At 41.4% G+C, this 26,137-nt stretch overlaps 1 protein-coding gene across 1 annotated transcript in view; it reads left to right on the top strand.

Moving 5' to 3' along the window:
• Positions 1–26,137, top strand: part of Slc25a21 (solute carrier family 25 member 21) — a 499,458-nt gene that overhangs the window by 471,573 nt on the left and 1,748 nt on the right. The window contains exons 7-9 of the mRNA NM_133614.3: positions 1,746–1,910; positions 22,342–22,523; positions 23,357–23,409. Coding sequence (NP_598298.1) covers positions 1,746–1,910; positions 22,342–22,523; positions 23,357–23,409 — 400 coding nt within the window. The remainder of the gene's footprint in view (positions 1–1,745; positions 1,911–22,341; positions 22,524–23,356; positions 23,410–26,137) is intronic.

The raw sequence follows: 26,137 nt of genomic DNA, 5'->3' as shown, positions 1-26,137 counted from the left end.
AATTCTAGGGGATCCTAGGCTGTCTTCTGGCCTCCTTGGGCCCTCTCCCCCCACCTCTCTCTACACACACACACACACACACACACACACACACACACACACATCATGATACAGAGACCTACATGAGACAAAACATTCAGATCCATAAAATAAAAATTAATGAAAATTAAAGGCTCCCTCCAGCCCTCCTGCCCCTGAGATGTTAGATGAGGGAGACAGAGAGGAGAAGGTCACACTTGCATGGTCAGTCTGGCCTGGAGTCCTCATGTCTGCCCTTCCCTGCCTCGTGCTGCCTTCCTCAGAGGGAACAGATGTGTGTGCAGCTTGCTCAGCCTCTCCAGACATGAGCTGCTAGACAACTTCTCCTCACTTTTGAGAGCTGAAATAATTTGGATGTTAGTCAACACACCAAAGCACACATAAAAAGGCCCCACTGTAGAACTCAGAACAGACTTTAACCTCAAGAGAATTTTCTTGGCTTCTTTGTGAGATGAATTTTGTTGCTTCAAGGTACATTCTCACGTGGTATTTTCACATTACACAGAAGGACTTGCTTAGGGTGACTTCTTGTAATTAATCCTCATAAATGAAAAGAGAAAGAGCTAATTATAGAATTGTAGCTAGTAGGAATTTTTAAAATAATTTATTAGTGAAAACTATACTATCTACTATATAAATAAACAGCACATTTAAATGTATTTTGCTAATCACATAGTATAAATTACCAGTTGAGTGAACGCTTTGGTTGCTTTTCTTCCCTTCTATTCAGCTGCTGGTGTGGTTTTAATTGCAAGTTATAGGAGAATATTTTGAATCACAAGTGTGGCATACTGCTGTGACCATCACAGCAACATGCTCCGAAAGAACACTGAGCAGATGTCATGTGAGCTTGACTCAGGAGGGAAAATCTACAAGCTAAGAGGAGAAGGGGGAGTCTCCTTTGTGAAATATCTCCAAAGGGGAAACAGTCATACTTCAAAAACACATGTGAGTGCGTAACTGTGCTGTAGCAAACTGCGAATCTCAGAGAAACCAGAGTGCACCGTTTAGCAAGCTCCAAAGGCAACAGCAGATTGGGCTCCAGCAGACAAGGTCTTTCAGTCTTGGTAATAACCCCAGGGTTGGAAAGGAACAAATTAAAGATAACCTCTTACTCCCAGTTCCGTTGGTCGTTAAGATATCACAGCAAGTGACATATACACTGATCGCCCACCTATGTGAAGAGATGTTTAGCCATGTTTGTTTCTAAACTAGCATGAGTTAAAATCACTGAGGCAATGGGTTTGAGATGAATTTTAAAATTAGCTTGGAAAAAAAGCATAATTTATAAAGTAAACATTCTAGATGGAGGAGCCAAATATAAATTCCTTTTGGATGACATGGAGTTATGTGTTATTAATGTATCTATATGGATAATCTCTCCTTTAGAGTGTGTAATCCAGAACTGGATACAATTATTTAATGTCAAAGTGATGGTAACTATTACATGACATTAGTTTCACCAGTTACACAAAAGATGTATCCAACAATTCTTTATAAAGCCTGCTGCTCTACATAAAGTTATGGGGGTTTGGGGAGTTGGAAAGGAGATCTAGTTTTTGAAATCATAAATATAAACATGATTTTTTTTCCTATTTTGGAAAATAGTTCCTCATAATTCTGGTATGAAAGGACACTAGTGTAGTAATTTGCTGCATCCCATGGTCCCAAGATGATGTCTCTTGTTCTGCTTCTCTCTCATACAGCAACCATCTACTTTTGCTTATGCAAGACAAATCATTAAGAAGGAAGGCTGGGGGTTCCAGGGCCTCAACAAAGGATTTACAGCAACTCTGGGACGCCACGGAATTTTCAACATGACTTACTTTGGCTTCTACTACAACGTCAAAGATAATATTCCATCCAGTAAGGTAGCTATGCAATCATTTAAGTTCTGTTGGGTGGAAAGCATACCAATGTTTGTAGCTTTATCTGTACAGTATTTGTCTCATCCAACCAAATCCACAGCCACTATCTATTTGATCCTGTCAGCCTATGTATCGAGTCCTGTTATGTCCCTTTCAAATCCAGAAACCGAGACTTCTGAAGGTCAGTAGGAAAGCTGAGCCTGAACCCAAGTCTTGATGGAGAGGTTACTCTCCATGAAGAATGTCTCACATAGATATGAATACTTTCCATTGAATCACTACTAGACATTTCTACAAACAGCGTAATAATTTCATTTCTACCTCACTAATATCACTTTCTCAAAACCATGGAGTTGGGTTTGTTTGTTTGTTTTTGTTTCGTTTTCTCGTACTCCAAATCAGTTGAGCTCACAAGGGAAATGTCAGGCTATATTTCAAATGGTACATTGATGCTCACTGTAAAATTACTTGGGTTAATTTAGGTGAGGGGTAAGCCACTCCTCTCTAGTCATTTGCTCATATTATAATATAACAATGGGGATAATTGCATTATCTTTTAATGATAACCTGCAGAAGACAAAAGTCTTCAACTCCTACAATATAAAACTGCCTATGGTATACCTGTAAGTTACACACTCCAGTGTTTTCCCTCCACAGAGCTTGACATTCAAGGTGACAATTCTGTGGTTTACACTCTTGACAAAAGCAGCTCACATAACATTAGAGAAGTGTCTAATTCTTTAATTTCTCCAGCTACCAAAAGAATTCAGCCAGCTGTCAACTGCATACACTAAATTGGGTTATATAAATGATTTATACAAATTAAGTATTGATATATCTTATTATATTATGACTTTATTTTAATGTGTATGTTAAGGTAAAATGAAATTATTTTTATTTAAAAGAATTCAAGAAGATCAATAAGATGTATATATAGTCACGAGTTAGTAGGTATTTTTTAATGGATGGGGTACAGTTGTGGACAAAGGAACCAGCAAGAGTTGCAGAGGATAAGAGAGGCTAATGGCAAATATGACCACAGTGCATTCTATATGTGCAAATGACAATCAAAAATAATGAAAGAATCCACAGATAGTGGGTCATGCCTGTAATCTCAATGCTCTGGAGGCTGAGGTAGGAGCATCAGCATTGGTTTGAAGCCAGCCTGAGCTGCATAACAAGACCTTATCTTTAAACACCAGTAAGTAAATATCTACAAGTTCAAACTTTACTCTGGAGTTAAGCAGTCTACGATTAAGTTATTACATGCTCCGTATAAGTAAAAAGGACCAGGAACCTGGCAGTTTCTTTATTTTCTTAAAAATAAAGACAAACAACAGACAGAGCCATTTTTCTTGCCTGTTTGCAAATCAACTTTTGTTACTAATGCGAACGCCATGTTTCAATAAGCACTTTAATTAATACGAATTATTACAAATACGATGTTTCAATAAGCACTTTGATTAAGCACCTCTCAAGGGTTAAAGAGGTGACTCAACCATTAAAGGCTAGGCTCCCAACCAAAATGTCAAGTGTTTCTCTCTGTATACCAGGCACTCTATAAAGTGTGCTGTATTCTTAAAGAAGCTCTCAAGAATCCACGAAAAAGGCCACTGAACAGGCATATTGAAAATGTTTGATTGTATTTAGACGAGCAATGTGTCGAGAGTCATTAGTTAATAATACTTCTAATCATGTATGGAAATGCTTTCCAAACTCTCAAATTCCATTTTCTAAATTTTGACTGCTATTCTAAAAACAAATCCCATCACGTTTTTAGCATGTTATGTATCAATGTTGCCTAAAAACTAGGTTTTTCTAACACTTATTCCTCCAGCATGCTGAGTTTCGCAGTGCTCTCATCTCCCACTCCCATTTATAAAGTACATATAAAAACGGCCGTTAACAAGAACAGGGGCTTTTCCTGTTTTTTTTTTTTTTTCACTGCTGTATCCTCAGAGATTAAAACACTGCCTGGTGCAGAGCAGGTCCTCAGGAAACCTTTATTAAATGAATCGCATGAAGGAAGGAAGAAATGAATGGAAAATGTGTTTCCTTTCACTGCATACCTTAGGGATACCTTGGCATTCGGGAGAGCCACAATATTAATTGGTGTTAGTGTATAGGAAACTGGAAGAGAGTTTACAGTTGAAGGGCTTAGAGCTAGAGTGGGTCTCACCCTAATCAAACAGAACCCCAAGAAAAAGAAAATGGCACAAGAGAGTCTTTGTATCCAGGAGGTGAGATGTTTGGTTTTGGAAATGCTTCCTTAAATGGAGATTTTCACATTGCTGAGATAAGTTTCCCTACACTACCTCAGTAGACTGCCAGAGCGGGCATTTAGGCAATAACCAAAATCTTAGTGATCTCTACAGTATAGACAGGCTACTGCTGTGCAGGTGAAGCCCCAGAAAACAGAACGGAAAGACATGGTATGAACTACTTTGCCAAGACTCCCTAGACTCCGCTATCTGTCTAATTTGTGTGTGTGTATGTGTGTGTGTGTGTGTGTGTGTGTGTGTGTAAATCTGCTTACTGAAATGCCAATGAGTGTTTAACAAAGAAATTTTCTGTTAGCTAACATTCCCTCTGCTGAGACTAGACTAATAAACAAAGTCTTAATTTATTAACCAGGACCCTAAGGAATATTAAGTTCTCTCCTAACTCTCTAAACAAAAGATGTGAGTTGGAAAGATGGCTCAGCAATAAAGAGCACTTTTGCTACTGCAAGGAACCCAGGTTCAATTCCCAGTACCCACATGGCAGCTGACAACCTCTTCTGGCCTCTGGGGGCGAGTGCAGGGCACAGAGATGCAGGCAAAGCAGGCACGCACATGAAGTAAAAACGAGTAAGAAAAGTCTTTTAAACATATATTTTTCATTAAGGTTTTAGCTTTCTGGGCACAGTCTTACTAGTATAGTCCTACTCTGGACTTGAACCTTCTATATAGGCAGGGTTAGTTTGAACCTCCTGCTTCAATCTCTTGAACAGAATTAGAATCGACTTTTTCAAATTGTGCTATAGTTCTATCAAGACAAAGACTCATGGCCAGATTCTTCGCTCTCTCGCACACTATTGCAAGTATCATATGATAAGGAAGCTGTTGAAATGCAGGTTATAATTATTTGTAAAAGTAACATTGCCTGGAAGGTGGCTCACCCCTATGATTCTAGCACTTAGGAGACTGAAGCAAGGTGGGTTGTGGCCAACCTGGGCTACCCAGTGAGTTCTAGAGAAGCCCGGACTACGAAATGAGACCCTACCTCGGTATATAGTGGAAGGCCAGTAAATCCACTGTAATCCTTTCTGTACACCTTTACACTAGTGGAGAAAGCCAAGAAATTGCTTCCTAGCTCTTTATCTATCGATGCTTTGAAATCATAACGTACTTTGGGCATGATACCAGTTGATGAGATTTGCCATGTGGGCTCAGAATTCCGTTCCCACACTTTAGTTCCCAAACTAAAATAACGTGTCCCTTTTTGTTTGATGATCTTAGCCCTTGGCCCCAATGTGGGTAGGTAGGAGGAATGCTGTGCATAAAGTCTGGGGTTCTCAGTCTGAATGTCACTTTAACATGTATTTCCTGAGTGATTGACAGGTAGCACGCCCCCTGGTGAGTACCAAGGAACACAAAAGTGGGAAGCTGTCATAATAGAGGGCTTTCAAGATAAAAGAGAACAATCAAAAGCCAAAAATCCCACACACGGCTAGGAATGATCCAAACCTGGAGTCAGAAAGGGCTTCTTCCCTAAGGAAATGGCACTGGAGCCAACAGGTTAGCCCTGAGCCAGTGACAGAACACAACGTGGGCAGAAGCATTCCAGACACATAGGACGGTAGAGTGACAAGGCTCTAAATTGGGAGGGGGTCGGTGGTCCTGGACAAACAAAAGATACCCCATTCCACGAATGGTTAGGCCAGGGGTCTGGCTATCTAAGGCCGTACTGACCACTGTAAGACACGCTGAGAACGGTGTCTTTACCTAAAAGCACTAATGTCGTCATCCATCTTCCATTATTGTAGGAGAACATTAAATCGGGCGTCACATCTAGTGAGGTTCTTCCACCTCACGGCAAAATGGCAGAAGAAACACCAGAAAGTACACGTGCATAGCTTTGGGCACAAACAAGTCCAAACACAACCCAATCTCTGAGAGACACTCCAGAACAGCACCGATTCTTTCTAAAGGAGGTTTGCCTGGTACAGACACCTCTGAAACTGCCCTCCGCCTCTCACAACCATCACAATGGCAATTAAATTTCAAAAATCAAATTTTAAGGAGATAACATTTTCTAGACACCACAGGGCCGCCCCACATGTAAACTCACATAAACTATAACAGCATGCTTAAGACCCGCACAAGCTCGAGCCTTACAAAATACCCGCACAAAGGAGGGAGCGTGGCCACAGAATCCCAACGCAAGCCAAGAAGCCATTTGAAATAGTAGCTACTGGGAGAGAGGAAAATCAATTTTCTTCAATGGAGTGACACTAGATATATTAACCACACTCCAGGGCAGGCCCCATGGTCAGGAGGTGTCGGCCAGTACAGATGGACTCCTTGTTTGTGGTGCCTTTTTCTCTTTTGTGTCTATATTTTGCTGTTAAGAGTGAGTAGTTAGTGAACACAAAAAGATCTCAGTGCTTTGCTTGCTTGTGTGTGTGTGTGTGTGTGTGTGTGTGTGTGTGTGTGTGTGTGTGTGTGGACTTGTTTCATTTGTTCTGGTGCTTTTTGGTTTCTTGTTGGTTTGTTTCTTTTCCTTATTTTTTTTAAATTTCATTCTCGTGCAGTTTTTTTTTGTTTGTTTGTCTGTTTTGTTCTTTTGTTAAAAGAATGGGGGAAGAGACAAAGGGAGAGAGCACAAAAATGGATAGATAGGGAGATGGGGACAATCTGGAAGGAACTGGGAGGAGAACATGATTAAAATATATTGTATAACAATCAATGAAAAATGACAAAAAGTGAGAAAGAAGTTGAGTGAGGAAAAGATCTGTGAGGAGTTTGGGGAGGGAGAAGAATATTATAAAGGTATAAGAATAATTTGTTTTTAATTTTAGAATCAGTTTTAATGAGGAAAAATATCCAAACCAGAGTAGCTAGGAAGCCAACAAGAGAGTTTAGGCAGGGGATCGCCTGATCACTTTGGTGGGGAAATGGACATAGTGTTCCTGGGGAGAGAAAGGTGGAGTCCATTCGTGGAGACTATCCCCCTCTGAGACCACAGGGTCTGGGACTGTAGTTTTATGGTGAAGAGAGGGGAACGAAGAATGAAATGTCTTGAAGACGAGAAAGAATAAGAAATTTGCACAATGTGGTGATAGAAAATATGGGTATGTTGAGCTCATATGCTGAGGTGATAAAATTGATACTTAGATTTTTTTTATTGGGCAGCTAAAAGGGTAATGATGCCCTTTCGCTGAGGAAAACATGCTGAAAGAGAAACCAGCTGCTAGAAGAAATTATAGCCTCAGTCAGGAAACTGAGTCTAACTGTTTAGGGCTGCAGCGTGCAGACATGGAGTCTATTGGCTGGATGTGGGTTCCGGAGTTTGAGAGAAGGAGTCTGAGCTGGAGAGACACAACTGAAAAGCATCAGTTAACCTCCACGGGAAGAGAGCAGCCACTTCGTCATAGTTAAACGACCATGAGCTAATCACTTACTGCTCCGAGCTGCAGGCGTTTCATCCATAAAATGAAAAGCTACGGTTGTTCTTTATATTGGGACAAAGTCATTTTGAGAATTAAACTAAACAAGATACAAAGTAGTTTATAAATGTTAAGATGCCATAAAAGTGCTAAGTGCGGTGGTGCTGATGACGCAGTGGGCAGTGATGGAGGCAGTCAGCATGTAGGATTGCGTGAGATTTTCCCTGGGACTCTTCTTTTCTGCACTTAAATGAACACTGTGTTTTCCTTGCCTAGAACAAAGTCATTGATTCTATGTGCTCTGTAATCTAAGCCTGACTCAAAACTGGGAAACCAGTATTCTTTAAATTTAAACCATAATAAATCAATCCTTTGTGAAGGGGAAGGTATGATAATCATTAAAACATGTTGAAGAACGTCATCATGTTGTCATAAAGCACGATGAGGAGGTGGTGCTCCTTGAAGACATTATCCCATCTTTGCTGTAGGCTCTCTTGCCGTTCACTTTGGACGGTCTGTTTACAGGGTTATTGTTTCTCTCATCCGGCAATGGCTTGCTCTCTTGTTCCAAGGGAACTTGAGATTTCATCAACTCTGACTGGCATGAGATATTTCTAGATTTTTCTTTAATTTTTTTTAATCTCTAATGCTTTGCAGAATTTTTTCCATCTTCAAAGGATTTGCTTTTGCAAGAAACAGTTTATAATGATTAGCTCAGAGTAAAGATCGAGGTGTGTGTGTGTGTGTGTGTGTGTGTGTGTGTGTGTGTGTGTGTGTGTGTGTGTGACACAGAGAGACAGAGAAAGATTGGCCACTGAGTGTAAGGAACTAAGTATATATAAGTTGTCCTTATATATACTCTCCTGAACACTTGAAAGCTTTTACATTTAGTATGTATTAATTTTATAATAGAAATAAATCAATAAACTTTTTAATGGAACCTTATAAAAGAGGTTGCCCAAGTCACTTTTGAATATTTTAATCAATTGTAAAGTGTGTCTGCAGAGGTGAAACAGGAATTTGAAACACTAAACCCAGATAATTCAGGTCAGATTTCGAAGCCATAAGCTGTTTAACTAGCTTTTCAGATTGGTGGTCTCTGGTCCATAAAATTTTCAAATATCACTATTCTGACTTTCTGTTCCATTCCAGCATTGAAACCACTTTTGTAGACTTTATTCTTTTACACGATCCTTGTCACAATAACTCATTTTCTGCTAAGACCAAGTAAGAGGTTAGAGCTCAAAAGTGAAAATTGTTATCATAATTAATCTGAGCCAGATACTAAAACTCTGCATTATACCCTGTAATGTCCTAGGTAACTCCTACTCCACATTTTATTTTATATTTCGTTACACATAGCTGATCTCTCTAAAAGGACTATAACATTTACAGGCTGGGGAGCTGGCTCAGTTGTTAAGAGCAATTTCCAAGCGGCCCCCAGTGTGGTTCACAGCACCCTTGAGAGGCAGTTCACAATCACCTATTATCTCCAGCTCTCAGGGGCTCAGATATATCGAGCCTCCTCATGTACCTGCACAACCCTTGTGCAACACACACACACACACACACACACACACACACGCGCACACACGTGCACACTTTAAAATTCAAATTTTTAAAACAATTAAAATCATTTTAAGTTATGATTTTTAAGCAAGTAAACTAGCTAAAATTTCCAGATAATACAACTAAATTCTTCTCCTTTATTCTTGCCTAAAACCTGCCGCTTCTCTCCCCCATACCCCATCCCAACCTTCACATCTATACTCTGTAATCCCTAGACACAGAACTATAGACGTAGCCCTGGAAGAACTGAACTTCGCCTATTTGAAATGGGCTAGATTCTGTCAGGCTCGTTTGTAGGACCTGGCATTAGTGTTGTATATTATGTAGCTACAGCCCAGAAAAGACGGTTCGGGATGTTAACTAACCACAGACCTCAGTTAATGGGGCATTCATTCACATCTTGTAGAAATAAAACAGAATGCCAGCCTGAAGAATTATTCTTCCTCCCCAGAAAGAGGCCATCATTTCTCATAGTAAAGCTGACTTGAAACAAATATTCATTAATTTAAATACTGATATCTTTTTCAAATATCTACAGGTATAAGTTTTCATTGTAAAAAAAAAAAAGCCTTCCATTGCCATGCCACTTTGGGGATCTTCATAGTGTACTATATTTTATGGTGACACACAAATTCAAATCATAAGATAAAGTACTCCATGACTCTGATGATTTTGTTTTCTATTTCAATATTTGTCTTTTCTTCAGATAGTTTCATAAGTGAAATGATAGGTATCGACTCTAAGATAATAACTGTCAGAAATACTAAACTGTGTTCTTAGTTTACACTCCAACTAAGGATTTCCAGGTATTGTGCCAAGAATAATAGAGTTTTGTGTTAAATTCTGTCCTGATGTAAATTACATGTGTGGGTTTGAAAGAACAATGTTTCATCTCTTCAATATTTTTTGCTTAATAAGCCATTGAGGCCTGCTCTTATAGTTGTTAGAGACAGTATTAAGTCAAGCAAATTTTGTTTTCTTCTGATGTAATAGTCATAGAAGACTGCCTTCCATGGATGCTAACACTTCCCTCTTCTTGTTTTTAATATCATCTTTCTTTTACAAACCCCATAGAAAGTGCCAGACATCCTTCGGTGTAGCAGAAGAAACATTCAGTGTTGTAGGTTGCATGATTGAGAACTACCCCTTTCCCTAAGGTGTACACTGAACTGAATGGAAAATACACATTTGGGTTTGAGTGGAGAACATACACTGGGCTGTTTGTATTTCAAAGAGAAGGCTCTCAATAGAATTAGATGGTCGCAGGGTTTAATTTATGACAGTTTCTTTCTCTGATTCTGTCTCACTTGATCATCAGTCTTACAGTCATGCAGCCATGGAAAAGGCAGGAGCATCAAACTTCCATTAAGAACAACTCTCCTTTCTATGAACCACTTGGGGGAGATTACCAGTACATCGTTTCTATGAAATTCCAGGATATATGACAAGAAGCTATGGTAAAAGAGTATCTTTCATTGGCAGTTTTCACAGACTCCCTGGAGTGTATGTTTTGGGGGCAGGAGGAATGGGGAAAGGCAGAGAGGAAGGGGCAGGGATTCAGACACTTTCTTAAATAAATGTCAGGCAAAATTTTTCCACTCAGGCACTACCCAAGTGAATGTAAATGGAAGACCAGCAACTAAATCACCAGTGAATCCATTTTGTCTGTGCATTCGACAAGTATTAGTGGTGCCACCCACCATGTGCCAGGCACCATCTTTCTAAGCATCTTCACTGTCCCCGCCTTAGTGGGGTTCATAGTCTAATGGAAGAAGGTGGCAATAAACCCAGTATCATGAGGAACCGAGTCTTCTCCACTGCATTAAGTGCCATGAAGACAGCTAGAAAGCTGTGAAAACCTGGCGAGTACTCTAATCTCGACCCATGGTGAAGAAGTGTAAAGAGGGAGAGAAGCCTGATTTCAGTAACAACATGCAGGCTTGAGCTCAGGGTGAGCATGATCCAGGCCAAGGCAAAGAGCATGAGTGCACTAAACACAGCAAGCCCAGTGTGTCTGCTCTAAAGCAAGGGCATGAGGGCCTGGGAGGAGATGGAGCTTGGACCACCAGTGTGGAGAGAATCCAGAGGTGGCAACTTCGAATGGGACTGGAACATTCTAGAGATGTAGGTTTAAGATAGTTTGACTAGTAGCTATATCAAACACATATTATCTAAGCAAGTATGGGAAATTTGCATGTACAAAGGTACAGAAGTGGTATCTCAAAGACAAAACCAATTCAAAGCCTTCTACTTGATCATCTGCCTAGCAAATCATCTCAGTCGAGCCCCTGCCTTGAAGCCACTGCCTTCAGAATCTTGTTTTGGGACTTCTGGTTGGCTAGTTTTCCTAGAAGTCAATGTTTACATTGAGGTAACGAACAGACAAAGCATGCCAAAATATAAAAACCCAACAGGCTTCCAAGTGTAAACACTGACTTCTATTTTGTATGATAATGCCCAAAGACTTATTTAGCTCTCTGAAGGTATTATCTAGCCATGTAAATGTATGGGTAACACATAATTACAAAGAACATATTGTATATGAAACGTATACAAAGCAATCAAGTGATACCTGCTATGCTTAAATCATAAATCATTTTGACATTTTGTACATTTTATGACTCAAGCTAAGTTAAGTGGCTAAGGCCTTGAAAATTATTTTACATTTCAGAATACTTTAAAGAGCAGATAGCTTTGTTGGGGGAAGGAATTTTCATGGTTATTTTCTGAACGGCTACATTTAGATGCGGCACTCTTAAGACTTTGATTTCGTTCCAAAAGCCAGAGCCCTGCAAGGATAGAATCTTGGGAATACTCCACATTCCTTAAAGAGTGCTTATCAATTAAACCATCTCATTCTAGTTCAGTGACCTTTTGTGGAGCGGGGAGCTAGCGTTTCCCCCAAATTATCTCACATGAAGAGAAAACAAACACTCTAATAGATTCTTCTGATAGCTGTCAAGTGGAAACAACTGTATTTTTTTAATTAAGCTTCAATAGAAGATTTTTTTCCACTGAGGACAAAACAGCATGATTGGATGATATCAGAGGAAAAAAATGCTTTTGTCAAAGTTTGTGAACAAAACAACAAAAGAGAGCTGAGGTTAGACAGAATGAAAGGGTATATGGAACACTAACCACCCCTAGTTGACATGAACCAATCAAGACCAACATCTACAAAATAAATTCTTTCTATAAAAAGAAAGAAATACAGTTCACTCTCACACAGGCTGCTCCTCATCCAGTCACCAGGAGGCAACTGATTTCAACACCACATCATTTCCATGGTCACCACTGCCAGCTGTGGGGACAGCAATGATGAGCTGCTGTTATTTGCCTTGTGGTCATGACCAGGTGCCTAACCAGTGTGTATATGTACCTCCGAGTGATTTGCTTCTGAACCTGTGGTTCTTTGTTTACGATGTCTTCACACAGGAGAACTAAAGCCCTGGTTAGGCATCTGTGATGTGCCATGCCTGGTATATCTGATGACAAATGTGACATGGCATATCCTTTTTCCCTTAAAAGGTTCCAAAGGAGACATCCCAAAGAGTCTGGTGCCCATCTCTACAAACTTCTATTAGATAGCATGCAGGCAATCAAAGGTCTACATCCATGTCATTAATCATTCTTCTGTATATCTCTTCAAATGTGTGGGTGCACCAGCCCTGGAATCTTCTTTGTTGGAGTTATCTGTAATTCCTCAGCTACCCTTCCAGTAGTGTGGTCCTCTGTCTGGTCTATCTCTTCCCATTATAAGGTGCATCCAATTTGCCTGTTTCAGAGTTAAACACTGCTATAATTTTGAGGTTACCAACTCTGCATATATATATATATATATATATGTATATGTATATATATACATATATATATGACCTGAATATATATCACATTATTGTTTTGAAATTTTTGTTCATACATATGATTTTTTTAAATTAAATACAACTTCTTTTTTTTTCTTCTCCACAAATCTTCCCCTATCACTGCACTGCTTTTTCCTCCAAATGTCATGTGCTCTCTTTTTTTGTTTTATTAAAATATAATTACATCACTTTTTGCCTCCCTTTCCTCCCTCCAATTCCCACCATGCCATCCTCCCTTTAACCTCTCCCATGCTCTCCCTCAATTCCTCACAAGTTGACTATCTTTTTCTTGTATTAATATTATTTATCTATATAAGCATAAATATATAAATAACAAACTGTTCGGTCTGTTTAATGTCGCGTATGTGCCTTGAGTTCAGGACTGATCATTCAGTATTGTATAACCTATTGGGGGTTCATCCCTGAGATGACTATTTCTCCCTCTTTCAGCAGTTACTAGTTGCCTATAGTTCTTTGTCCAGGGGTGGGGCCCTATGTACCACATGAGATTCCCCCTTCCAGGTTAGCTTGTATGTTGGCCTCATGTCCAGGTCTTATTTAGGCAGTCACATTATCCAGGTATCATGAGTGAGGCTTCTGTGTCATTTCAGAGGACAACAACATTAAAGCACACTTCATGGTCCTCTGGTGCTTACAATGGGCCTTCCTCCATGATGTTCCATGAATCTTATGAGTAATATTTTAGATGATTCCATTGGAGCTTGCCACGCCACAATCACTGCATTTTGACCAGTTGTGATTTTTTTTGTAATGGTCTCCATCTCCTACAAAAGCTTCTTTGATAAGACTTGGGCATAGTTTTGTTTTTTTTTTTTAACCCCATTGGGTCCACTTGGTGCTGCCTGTATGTTCATGGGTGTATAGCATCTACTGGAGCATGGGCAGCCTCTCAGGAGCCACATCTCTGAAAAAAAGACTGACTCTCCCTCTCCCAGAAGCAATCAGTTGCCAGTAGTTCCTCAGTATAGGTAGAATTCCATCCATGCTGGAGTTTCAGCTGCCTTGATCCTGTGTAGGTCTTGTGCGAGCAGTCATGGCCATTATGAGTTTGTACGTGTAATGGTGCTGTTGTACTGAGTAACTATGTTTTACCGCAGTCTGGCTCTTACAATCTTTCTGCCCCTTCTTTGACAATTATCCCTGGACTTTGTGGGGAGGGATGTGACGTAGATGTCCCATTTAGCTTATCACTCCATAATCTCTTATTCTCTACACATTGACCAGTTCTGTAGTAATCTCTGTCTGCTGCAAAAGCATCTTCTCTCACGAAGGCTGAACAAGGCACTAATTTATATAACAGTATGAATTTTTGGAGAAGTTTATTACTTTAGCAGAATACTATTAGGTCCTCTGCTAGGGCCTCTGACCAACTGGCTATGTTTTTTTGTTTGGTTGGGTTTCTGTTTATTTCTTTACTGTGCTTTGTTCCCCACCCCCACCCACAGTTAGTGGTATCAGGCATGAGTTGCATGTAGACAGTTGGTTTTAAATCCATTTATAAAATGTTTGATCAGGTCTGTAACATTGATGCCACTTCTGCATCATTGACATATCTTGTTGGGCCAGTTGTTTATTGGATCTTGAAAGAATAGGTAAAGCTATTGATTATTTTTCTCCTGTAGCTTTGTGTAGCCACACTTCCCAGTACCATGAAAGCTATTTAGTACGTAAGTGTCCAGGTCAGTATAATCTTGATCTTTCCATACCCCATGACCTCATGTTTATAATGCCTTTTGACTTCAACCTCAAGAAAATGAAAGCCTTTGTCAGAGCACACCTCGGCCCTCCATAATAATACACTTCTAAATAGCAAGTATAAACCAAATAAAAAATCAAGTTCTCAAAGAAGTGCATATATGCACAAGTCACATGACTTCTCATATGACTGCTTTGTTTGATGTGTTACCAAGAGAAACTAAAGAGTGGTACCTGGGAAGAAGAGAAAATGTAAATGAAGAGAGCTGACACAAATGGGAAGATTCTCAGACAAACTTTCAGTATTTAGATTGATGACCTAAGTCCCCTTAAATGAAAAGCTGCATTTCAGTACTCTGCTCAACAGCAGACGTCCTGCAATTTCCCTAACCACCCCAAACCTCACTAGTTTAAAAAAAAGAACTCCCCCCTCTCCCATCTTCTTTAATCCCTCCTTCTGTCTGGACTCTGTGTGGAATGTCATGGTAAAGCCACTAGAACCAAATCTTGAAGGTCTGTGAGATAAACAGCAGTCTTTTGTTTACCAAGCTAGCAGCCAGCTGACCAGTTACTTCAAGGGTCATCAGAGCCCAAGCTACAGAACGTAAAGAGTAAAATGATGTCTCTTTTCATCAAGACACTTAATTTCATATTAAATCCTCAAGTACCATTGCCTTATATTGCTGATGTGTCTTTAGGTGTTGACTGTACGGTGTGAATTAGATGGTTTCATTAATAACAAACATGTAGCATTTTGATCATTAAATGCTTTGGGTCATAGATCACACTTCTGATTACTCCTTTTGTGAAACTTTCATAGGTTGTAGACTATCACAGCTGACCATGCCTTAGAATCACAAATTAGTGTCTCTCAAGTCATGGAGACTCTTTTGTCAAAGAAACTTATTGACTTCAATGAAGAGGGGCTGGAAAATACAGCTCTTCAGCTCTGTACTCACCCCAGGATCTAAGTGTTATGGAAACAGCCATGAATTCTTGTAAGGCATCTTGGTGTTAATTCTCAACACTGGTACTTACAATTTAGCTGTGTATCTTTGACACGTCAGACATCCTTTTGACTCAATGACCTTGTCTGTGGAATGGAAAGATAACTTTAGTTCCTAAAGTGTTTGCAAGGAAATTAATTAAATAAAAGGTACCCTGTAAAGTCTCAAAGCACCTGCTTAGCATTCATGAAGCACTGGGCTAGGTCCCCAGCATGACAGAAAAACATACATTTCCCTAATGTTATAGCCCCTACTGTGTGAAAGTACAAGGTCAACACATGTACATTAGTTTATCTTTAGGATGCTCACTCCCAGTGCAGCTATGCGACATTTGTAAGAAAATTTTGAAAATATCTATTTAAAAATTAGTAGAAGGAAGAGTAAGACTGACTCCTTAAAAGTAAGTACTATAAAAGATCTATTTTATGCAAATCAAAACAACCCTGAGATTTCACCTCACACCAGTGAGAATGGCTATGATCAAAAACTCAGGGGACAACAGATGCTGGCGAGGATGTGGAGAAAGAGGAACACTCCTCCATTGTTGGTGGGATTGCAAACTGGTACAACCATTCTGGAAATCAGTCTGGAGGATCCTCAGAAAATTGGACATTGAACTGCCTGAGGATCCAGCTATACCTCTCTTGGGCATATACCCAAAAGATGCCCCAACATATAAAAAAGACACGTGCTCCACTATGTTCATTGCAGCCTTATTTATAATAGCCAGAAGCTGGAAAGAACCCAGATGCCCTTCAACAGAGGAATGGATACAGAAAATGTGGTACATCTACACAATGGAATATTACTCAGCTATCAAAAACAACGACTTTATGAAATTCGTAGGCAAATGGTTGGAACTGGAAAATATCATCCTGAGTGAGCTAACCCAATCACAGAAAGACATACATGGTATGCACTCATTGATAAGTGGCTATTAGCCCAAATGCTTGAATTACCCTAGATACCTAGAACAAATGAAACTCAAGACGGATGATCAAAATGTGAATGCTTCACTCCTTCTTTAAAAGGGGAACAAGAATACCCTTGGCAGGGAAGAGAGAGGCAAAGATTAAAACAGAGACTGAAGGAACACCCATTCAGAGCCTGCCCCACATGTGGCCCATACATATACAGCCACCCAATTAGACAAGATGGATGAAGCAAAGAAGTGCAGACCGACAGGAGCCGGATGTAGATTGCTCCTGAGAGACACAGCCAGAATACAGCAAATACAGAGGCGAATGCCAGCAGCAAACCACTGAACTGAGAATAGGACCCCCGTTGAAGGAATCAGAGAAAGAACTGGAAGATCTTGAAGGGGCTCGAGACCCCATATGTACAACAATGCTAAGCAACCAGAGCTTCCAGGGACTAAGCCACTACCTAAAGACTATACATGGACTGACCCTGGACTCTGACCTCATAGGTAGCAATGAATATCCTAGTAAGAGCACCAGTGGAAGGAGAAGCCCTGGGTCCTGCTAAGACTGAACCCCAGTGAACTAGACTGTTGGGGGGAGGGCGGCAATGGGGGGAGGTTTGGGAGGGGAACACCCATAAGGAAGGGGAGGGGGGAGGGGGATGTTTGCCCGGATACCAGGAAAGGGAATAACACTCGAAATGTATATAAGAAATACTCAAGTTAATAAAAAAAATGGGAACTTAAAGAGAAAAAAAAAGATCTATTTTAAATATAAGAAAAAAAGACGGTCACAGTAATGGATTTTAAATCATGGTAAATTCTAAGAACAGCAATAGTTGCTAGCCTTTGCAATTGAGTAAAGACTTGGAATAAAATGATTCAGGTGTATGTGTGAGGAATGTAGTTAAAGTACAGAAGTGCCAGGCAGTGGTGGTGTACACACACACACACACAGACACACACACACACACACACACACACACACACACACACACACACACATTGCATTATTTTCCCTCCCTTTATTTCTCCTACCACATACTCTTCATCTTCAAGTTCTCCTCACTTTCTCCTCTCTCTCTCTCTCTCTCTCTCTCTCTCTCTCTCTCTCTCTCTCTCTCTCTCTCAAAAAAAAAAAAAAAGTAGAACACAAACAAAAGACAGAAAATCAAAACATACTCCACAGTGGCCAGGCTTTTAAGAAGCAAGAGCTAGATGCTATATCATGGATTTCAACACATAAATTCCAGGAGTGGTTTCTCTTTCCTTGGCACGTTTTCCCCTGCACTACACCCATTCAATCCCATTGCATGGATGATTGGCCATGCACACGCCCCATCCCACTCTGGATTTATTCAGCTACATTCTTGAGTGGGGGCCTCGGGATTTTGCAAAAGAGGCTAGTGACTTAAATTAGTGGAGGTCTGGGCAGAGAATACCACACAGGCTTGGCTCTGCTGCTGAGTCCAGACAGCTCCATTCAGCTTGTCTTGCTTTACCCATGAGCACTTGGTTTCAGCTTGGCCACTGCTCCTCTCCACCCACATCTCCCAGAGCTCAGCTTGAGGGCAATGAAGCACTCCTCTGTGCTGCTTACTTCCCTCTATCTCCCAAGTTCCTAAACTAAGGACACCTTATTTTGTCAGGCAGTGGGTGGCAGTACATGACATTAATCCCAGAACTTAGGAAGTAGAGGCAGAAGGATCTCTTGAGTTCAGGTCCACTTGGTCTGCAGAGCAAGACAGCCAGGGGTACGCAGAGAAACTCTGTCTTGAAAAATAAAAAGTAATGGCCCGTAGGCTCTTTTCCCTAGGATACCTCTCCTTGCCTATTAGTAATGCTAAGTTCACTGCTTTCCCTCCCTTACACCGATCTTACAGGGATCTCCATCACTTTAAGAAAATGGAGAAAATGTCACTTAGTAGGTATGAAACAATGACCACACTCAAAGTCTAAGGTTAGGCTTCATTCTATATCATCATCACTGTCCTTGCCCCAACCGTCCGAGGTCCTGCTGCAATGGACAGTTCATATGGCTCAGCAGTGTTGTTCTTTGGGGGATTGTATCTGCACAATCCATAACCCTGGGTAGGCAGCATCTAACCCTGAGAACAGCTTTGGAAAGAAGTGCTGTCACCTAGCCACAAAGAACTTACCAGAATGTAAGGGGGGCCAGGTTTGATATGATAGATGCCTTCTTTGAGGATCTTTGACCACGATGGCAGTTCAAGTGGAGCTTTCTTGTCTCCATGTGGACTCATTCATTATCCCTACCCTATTTCATCCCTCTCCACTTGTTTTCTCTCTGCCATCCTCCTTCCTTCCCTTCCTTCCTTTCTCTCTTCTCTTTCTTTAGAGTCCTAGCTACAGCAATCCTCCCACTTTTTAAATTACACTTGCTTGTTTATTTATTCTGTGTATAAGCACAGGTGCATGCCACAGAACTCCTGTGGGGACAGACGAGACAGAGAAGTGTAACGCGTAGTTCAGTACCTTGTGCACTCACAACCCGCTGTGAAAGACAACTATGTGCAGAAAGAAACCAGACATAAAGTGGGTGAGACTGGCTGTTGTGGTTAAGACAGTGTCTGGGAATTAAGAAGGAAAGTTTCTGATGAAAATATCCCAAAGTTTCTTGCACATGGTGGTGTAGTGAGGGCATCAGAGGCAAGGTGAGAGTGGTGGCTGGCTGGATGCTAGCACAAAGCAGATTATGAAGTCTGAAGAATAGACTGGCCATGGATTCAGAGACCAATTGATAAGGGGTATTCTTTTGGCCACACTGCAATAACATTAATACTCAGAAGCGTAGTGACTGACCCTTCCCCCCCACACCCCATTTTGCCCATTAAGAGCACCAAAATTACTGGTTTGCAGCATAGGTCTTAATATCTTATTTACTTATTTATTTATTTATTATTTACTTTATTTATTTTATTTATTTATTATTTACTTATTTATTGTGTGTGTGTGTGTGTGTGTGTGTGTGTGTGTGTGTGCCTGCCATAGGCAATTGTGTAAAGGTCAAAGAATAGTACTCAAGGGTCAGTTCTACCTATCACCTTGTAATATCCAGGTTTCAAACTCAAGTTGCCAGGGTTGCGTCTGCACAAGAGCATGTACCTGCTGAGCCATTGCACCAGCTCCACATAAAAACCATTTCCAGTCTTCTTCCTAAAGAGGAAGGAAAAAAAACTGATCTGGGAAACTAAGATGGGTCTGAGTTGGGACCCAGACTTCACAGCTGTATTTAGGAGCTACCGTGGGTCTTATCATCATGCTGGGGACATGGGTTTCACAGTATTTGTGCCAGCAAGCACAATGCTGGCATTGGGGTCTGCATGGTCTTAGACTCCAACAGTGTCTCTAGCACAGAGCACTTCACTAGGTGTGGTAGACTAACCTCCAACCCCCACTGCCCATCCTCTCCCCACCCCCTGCAGTCCTTGACAAATAGATCAAGAGATAGGAGGGACTGGATGTTTGATGGGGTCCACTGACCCTCCCAACCAGCTGTGCATACAGATTATCATTTTTGCCATCATCCTGAATAGGAAAAGAAAGGTATTTCAACTCAGTCACAAGGACACTAGGAGAGCATTTCTTTACAGGATGGTTTCTGTCTTAAGAAAACATGGTTCATAAAACTGCCAAGACGGCCCAGGGGAGAAAGGACTCAACCACCAACCCTGACTCCCTGAATTCCATACCTAGAACCCATGTGGCAGAAGGAGAGAACGAATTCTTGAAAATTGTTTTCTGACCTCCACACACTTACCATGGCATGAGTGGGCACACATGCATAGACAACCAAATACTTACTATTTTTTTTTATAAAAAAGAAAGCATGGTTCACTGTAACACCCTCTGCTTTCTGCCAGTCTTATCTAGCACTCAGAGCACTTGGCGTGTACCATCACTTCTAAGAAAATGATGTAGTGCACGAATGATGGAGATGTTAAAGACCCTCCTCTGTACACTGTGCTCTAAGGGGTCTGATGACTCATACGTGGTCAGACAACTTGAGCAGGTGCTAAGTTTGCCTCCTCGAAGCTCAGGTGCTTCTGTGCAGCAATGCAGAAGGGCAGCCGTCAAGGTGTTTTTCTCTCCTTGTAAAAGAGAAAGACCGGGGATGGAGAATTATTTAAACAGCGCAGCCATTCCGCAGTCACAGCATTGTTTCTCCTGCAGAAACACCCTGTTGATTTTTAAATCCCTTTAAAACCCCTGGCACCTGTATGGCCCAGATCCAAAAAGTATTACCTAATCCCTTGCTCTTGCATTTTATGTTCAACCTCACAGGCACTCAAGTGATGGTGACCCCTGGTTTAGTTGAGAATTTAGGGGCCTAAAGAAATGTTTCTTCTTCCACAGAAGCTAGAATCATATAGTGCTCAGACCTCCATATAAGAACGTGTTGGTTCTCGCCCCCCCCCATTTTCTTAACCAAGTATGCATACGTACAAACACACACAGTTTAGTTCTGCTAGATTAAAAAGAAGAAAAAAACGGTATAATCACCTGTCCTTGTAACTCCAGGATGACAATGACTCTGAAATATTGATGAAAGGAGTCAGAGGAAGGTGGAGTGGGGCAGTGGTCAGAGTCAGCCACTCGTAATATCTGATACAGCATCTTTTCAGGGCAAGAACTAAGGCTGCAAACATAATGAGAGCTTCCCAGCAAATTCATTATAACAAAGCATAATGCAAGTTCTCTGGCCACAAAAATAGACCCAAGGAAAGTGACTCCCATGTAAGACCTAATTAAATCCTTTGATGTCAGAAAGCAGAGCAAGGAGGATTGGAAAATCAAGTCCCACCAACTCACATGGGAAAAGAGTTTTCTCCTCCTCTTTCTCTTTTGACTTCTTCCTCCTGTTCCCCCCCCTCTCTCTCTCCCTCCCTCCCTCCCTCCTTCCCTCTTCTCCTCTCCTCTCCTCTCCTCTCCTCCATTCTTTCCTGTTCCTGACCCTTTTCTTTTCTCCTTTTCTTCTCTTCCATGAAGGAAGTGTAAGATTCAGGAACAATGGCTTGTAAATTCTTGAGCCAATTAGCCCGGTGACTTACTACTGTTTCTAATGCACAGACTGTCACAGGCTGTTTTGCAGCAGCCCCAAGTCGGTTTGTTAATAACAGGAAGCTAGCACTTCTCAGTACAGTGGATCAAGCTACACGTGAAAATAAATGCAAAAAATCTGGAGGGGATAGCAGCAGACGGAGAGTAACCTTGATTTAATTTAACATCGGGGTCCACACACATGAGCGTTTTAGTAGGCTTCATGGTGGAAGTTGCTGTCATTTGTAAAATATTCTGGCCAATTAGCTAATAGTGTGCTTGGATTTCTCCTGTTTTGATACAGTAATACTAAGTACATTGTGAAGCCCAATTATACAAATCATCCCCATATGCCATACCAGTCTTTCTTTATGAACTGTGTTTATAAATCCTGTGTGAGGAAATGTGTACTTCAGCAATTTAGACCATGTGTAAAAACATAGCCAATGGGATTGTCAAGAAAACAAGTTCCAGCCTAGGAAATCCTAATGTGCTCGGCTGGAATAACAGGAGGGTGCCGGGAGAGCCATGGGGCCATGGGGCGGGAGGGCGATGCTCTCCCTGCTCACACACTTCTTGCCTTACAGTGTTTAACCAATTTAGGAGCTTCCACTTCCCCTTCTGGTGTTTTATTCTTTTCTTTTAGGATCCAACCTTGGAGTTTTTGAGAAAATTTGGAATTGGTTTTGTCTCCGGGACAGTGGGCTCAGTCTTTAACATCCCCTTTGATGTTGCGAAGAGTAGGATCCAAGGACCTCAGCCAGTTCCTGGAGAGATCAAGTACCGAGGCTGCTTCAAAACCATGGAGACGGTCTACAGGGAAGAAGGGTAACAGATCCTTGCTTTAATGAGTATGCAAGGCTCAAGGATTGTTAAACGGCTCTCATCTCATGTGTCCGATGAGAGCCAGTAAGCCTTCTGAGACTGGGCTTACGTCTACAGAAGTCTGTGCTATAAATGACAAGCTTTGCAAGGCCACACAGTAATGAGACAGTGTCCTCCAACCAGCAGGACAATACAGAGGCACAACTATAGGATATGCTGAGCATTTGCCTGAGAATGCTCGAATAAACTCTTTAGCATGATGTTATTGTATATGTCCTATTGGAATACAGGCAGAATACTGTCTTCCGACTAAAAATCTAATCAAGATACTGTCTTAATTATGTCCTCCTAAGAGAATTAAATATGAACATTCGGAAATCTGGATTCCTAAACTTTTAAGTATTTGCCTTTTTCTAATCTTTTTTTCTAAGTTTTAGTTTCTGTCTCCTCGCTCCCTCCCCTTCCCACCAATATCCCCCAGTAAACAAGTGATACTTTATTATTTTGATCTAAACTGCATCATATTTCCTAATGTGAAGACTGGGCTTGTGGTCTTTTAAATTCAATTACAAAAGTCATTTTGCCCATATACACAGCTGTCTTGAAAGCAAGAACCATCTCGCTGATGAAAGTCAAGTTTCTGATTGGACAAGACCAACACAGCCTGTAATAAAGAACTGATTAACTCTTTCCCTTCATCCAATTTGCTGCAGCAAATGCTAAGCCAGATACTGTTAGTTAGGGTGGGGGTGGGTGTAATTCCGAGTGGTTTCTTGGCAACTGGTGGAAGCTACTACCTATTTCCAGAATAAAAACTGTCCCCCTTTTCCACACAGGATTTTAGCCTTATACAAAGGCCTGCTCCCCAAGGTGATGCGACTTGGACCAGGTAACAACGACCTCACCATTTATGCCCTTCCTCCTTTATTGTCCTGGCATCTTTGCCATTATCTGCGGACATCTGAACCATACAGGGAGAGAAGGAAAACTTGAGGATATAAAGTGACCTGATCAAGATACTGAAAGCTTCCATTGGAAACATTCTATCTTTGTTTAAAAAATACTATGTATGTCTTTGCTGGTCCATACTACTGAAGCCTGTGTGAGCTCCAAAGCATATACACAATGGCTTCTGTCTGTGCAGAGGATTTCACAGAGAAACTAATCGATAAAACTCTACCTTGGGCTCCATGCTCAATCTTGCTTCTGCTTCCCCTCCATTTCCTAAAGATAAACGGAAGAGAACTTGCTTCCCTGAGCATCAACAGGTCCCTGAGCTTCATTCCCAACCACTTCTGTGGAGTGAAGCTACCCAAGGCCACTCACTGGCCCCAGCCTCCCTCAGTTTAGTACTGGACACTCCTGGCTTGGGACCCTACCTGAGGACAGGAGACGGGGGGGGGGGGGGGGGGGGAGCCTGTCACCCTCCACAGGGGAGCCAGCTGCCTCTATGTAAATAGATAGGAAAATAGCTGCTGGAAACCCAACCTCGGGCAAATACCCAGGATTCCAAGCCACCCTGTGATTAGGTATGGACACATGTTCTAGACCACACACATGTTTTTTTAAACCAGATCATGTGCCCCTCCTTAGACATCCTGGTAGTCTTCCCTTGAACATTCTCTTCTCTCTTTGCCCTTCCTCAACTTTAACACTGATGTACTCCCGTACTCGCACACACATGCTTACACTCGAATCTTAATCTGGAGAACTGGCCTGTGTCCCCACCTTAGCTAAGGGAGGAAGAGGAAGCTGGCCTGTGTCCCCACCTTAGCTAAGGGAGTACGGAAGAGGAAGCTGGCCGGAGAACAGCTCACACTTTGTGTGTTCAAAATCATCCCACCCATCTTCATCTATTGCCCCCACCTCTGTGAGCATTTAAGCGTGGGTTGTTTTGTACATGAGATCTAGACCTGCCTCCAGTTGATCATCAGCCCAGGTGTCAAAACCAACTCAGGATTAAAAAAAAAAATCAGGACTATTGCCCTTTCCCTTCAGCAAACAGTCAAGACTTGATTGTAGGCCTAATGTTAGTGAAGAATGACAGGACAACGCCCTAAACCAGCTTCTCAAGAGAGTGCGGATGAGAACAGTAACTAGGGGGAATGGAGCTAAAATGGTAATTGATTGGAACCTCGAACCAAAATTCTTAAATAATCTACCCCCAAGATCTGTTAGAGGCTTCCAGATGTCTGCTCAGGTTTATAAATGTTTCTGTGTGATCTATCCTGATTTGCTCTGGTGTACAGCGAAAAGTTTGTTGTGTTACTGCCCAGCCTCTACCAGACTGTGAAGCCTAATACAAACCCCTGCCTCTCCTGCATTTCAAATCAGCAAGTTCTAGGGAGGAAGTCAGAGGAGAAAAGTAGGACTCTGAGTTAACATCAATCACAGTTAAGGTAGGAAAAAAAAGAAAATAGTATAAAAGAAAACAGGCCAGGGAGATGACTCAGTGGGCAGAAGGGTTTGGGGGGAATCTAAAATAAAATTCAAAAATTAAAGTTAAGATACATGGGGTAGAGGCCATCTAGATCAGAGGTAGAGCATACGCCAGCATTCACTAGGCCCTAAGTTTGATCCCCAGCGCCCAAGTAAGAAGAGAAGGAAGGGAAGAGGGAAGGGAGAGGACTGGAGAGAGGGAAGGGAAAAAAGAGGAAGGAAAGGAAGCAGCGGAGGCGGGTAAGGGGGTGGGAGTGGGCATTTAATCTTGTTTTTGTAAATTCCTTAGCAGCCCTACAGGGCCAACAATGAGGTACCACCTGCAAGAGTCCAGCCTGATTTCTGCTCTAGATCTCACTGGACTGAAACTATCACCTGTCTGTGTGTCTGTCTGTCTGTCTGTCTCCCTCTGATTTGCTCTCTGTGTGAATCTGTCTGTCTGTCTCTCTCTGAGGGGGTGGGGGTACACATGTCATATAACTCTCCAGGAGAGCTATATCGGCTGAACGGGGTTTAATAGAGTCTCTTCCCGGGTTCAAAATGAAAATTACAGGCAGATAATTATCTTTGGTTTATGGTTATGCAAACACGTGCAGCCAGTAGATTTTTTTTAAAATCATATGGCAATGTGTGCAAAATAGCTAAGCTCCAGATCAAGTCCCTTTTCTTTCCAAGAGAAGTCAACCTTCCGCTCACGAAGCCAAGCCTGTTCTCAGCCATGCTCAGAGTGTTCACATTTGGGTTTGTAACGTTTTTTGCCCACACGCTTAGGCTGTTCTAAGTTATCCTATTTGCTCTGTCAGGTAGAACACAATGAGAGCTGGGCAGATGACGTGCCCAGTGTGCGTGTATCCTACATCCTCTGTGCTTTTCCCCCTGAATTGTATTCCTGTCTATGTTTACAGCCAGCCACTCCACAGCCAGTCACACAACATTCTCATTACGATAAAGGGCGATCCCATGCCGCCCAACTCTACTTCCGAATTTCCAAGTTCAAATCTCTATATTTGACACAGATATGTAGAATAATCTTAGCTTCCAACGTAATTTTTACAAAACAGAGTTTTAAAATATTCAGAAAGTAACTTTCAAACAACACAATCCAGTTTAAAAGCCAGACTCATCTGTCAAATCACGGTCTTGGAGAATTCTTTCTTGAATACACACAAAGAAGATGG

This window comes from Rattus norvegicus, chromosome 6 (genome assembly GCF_036323735.1).
Source record: "Rattus norvegicus strain BN/NHsdMcwi chromosome 6, GRCr8, whole genome shotgun sequence".
Classification (NCBI taxonomy): domain Eukaryota; kingdom Metazoa; phylum Chordata; class Mammalia; order Rodentia; family Muridae; genus Rattus; species Rattus norvegicus.
This window is presented reverse-complemented; position numbering and strand designations above follow the sequence as displayed.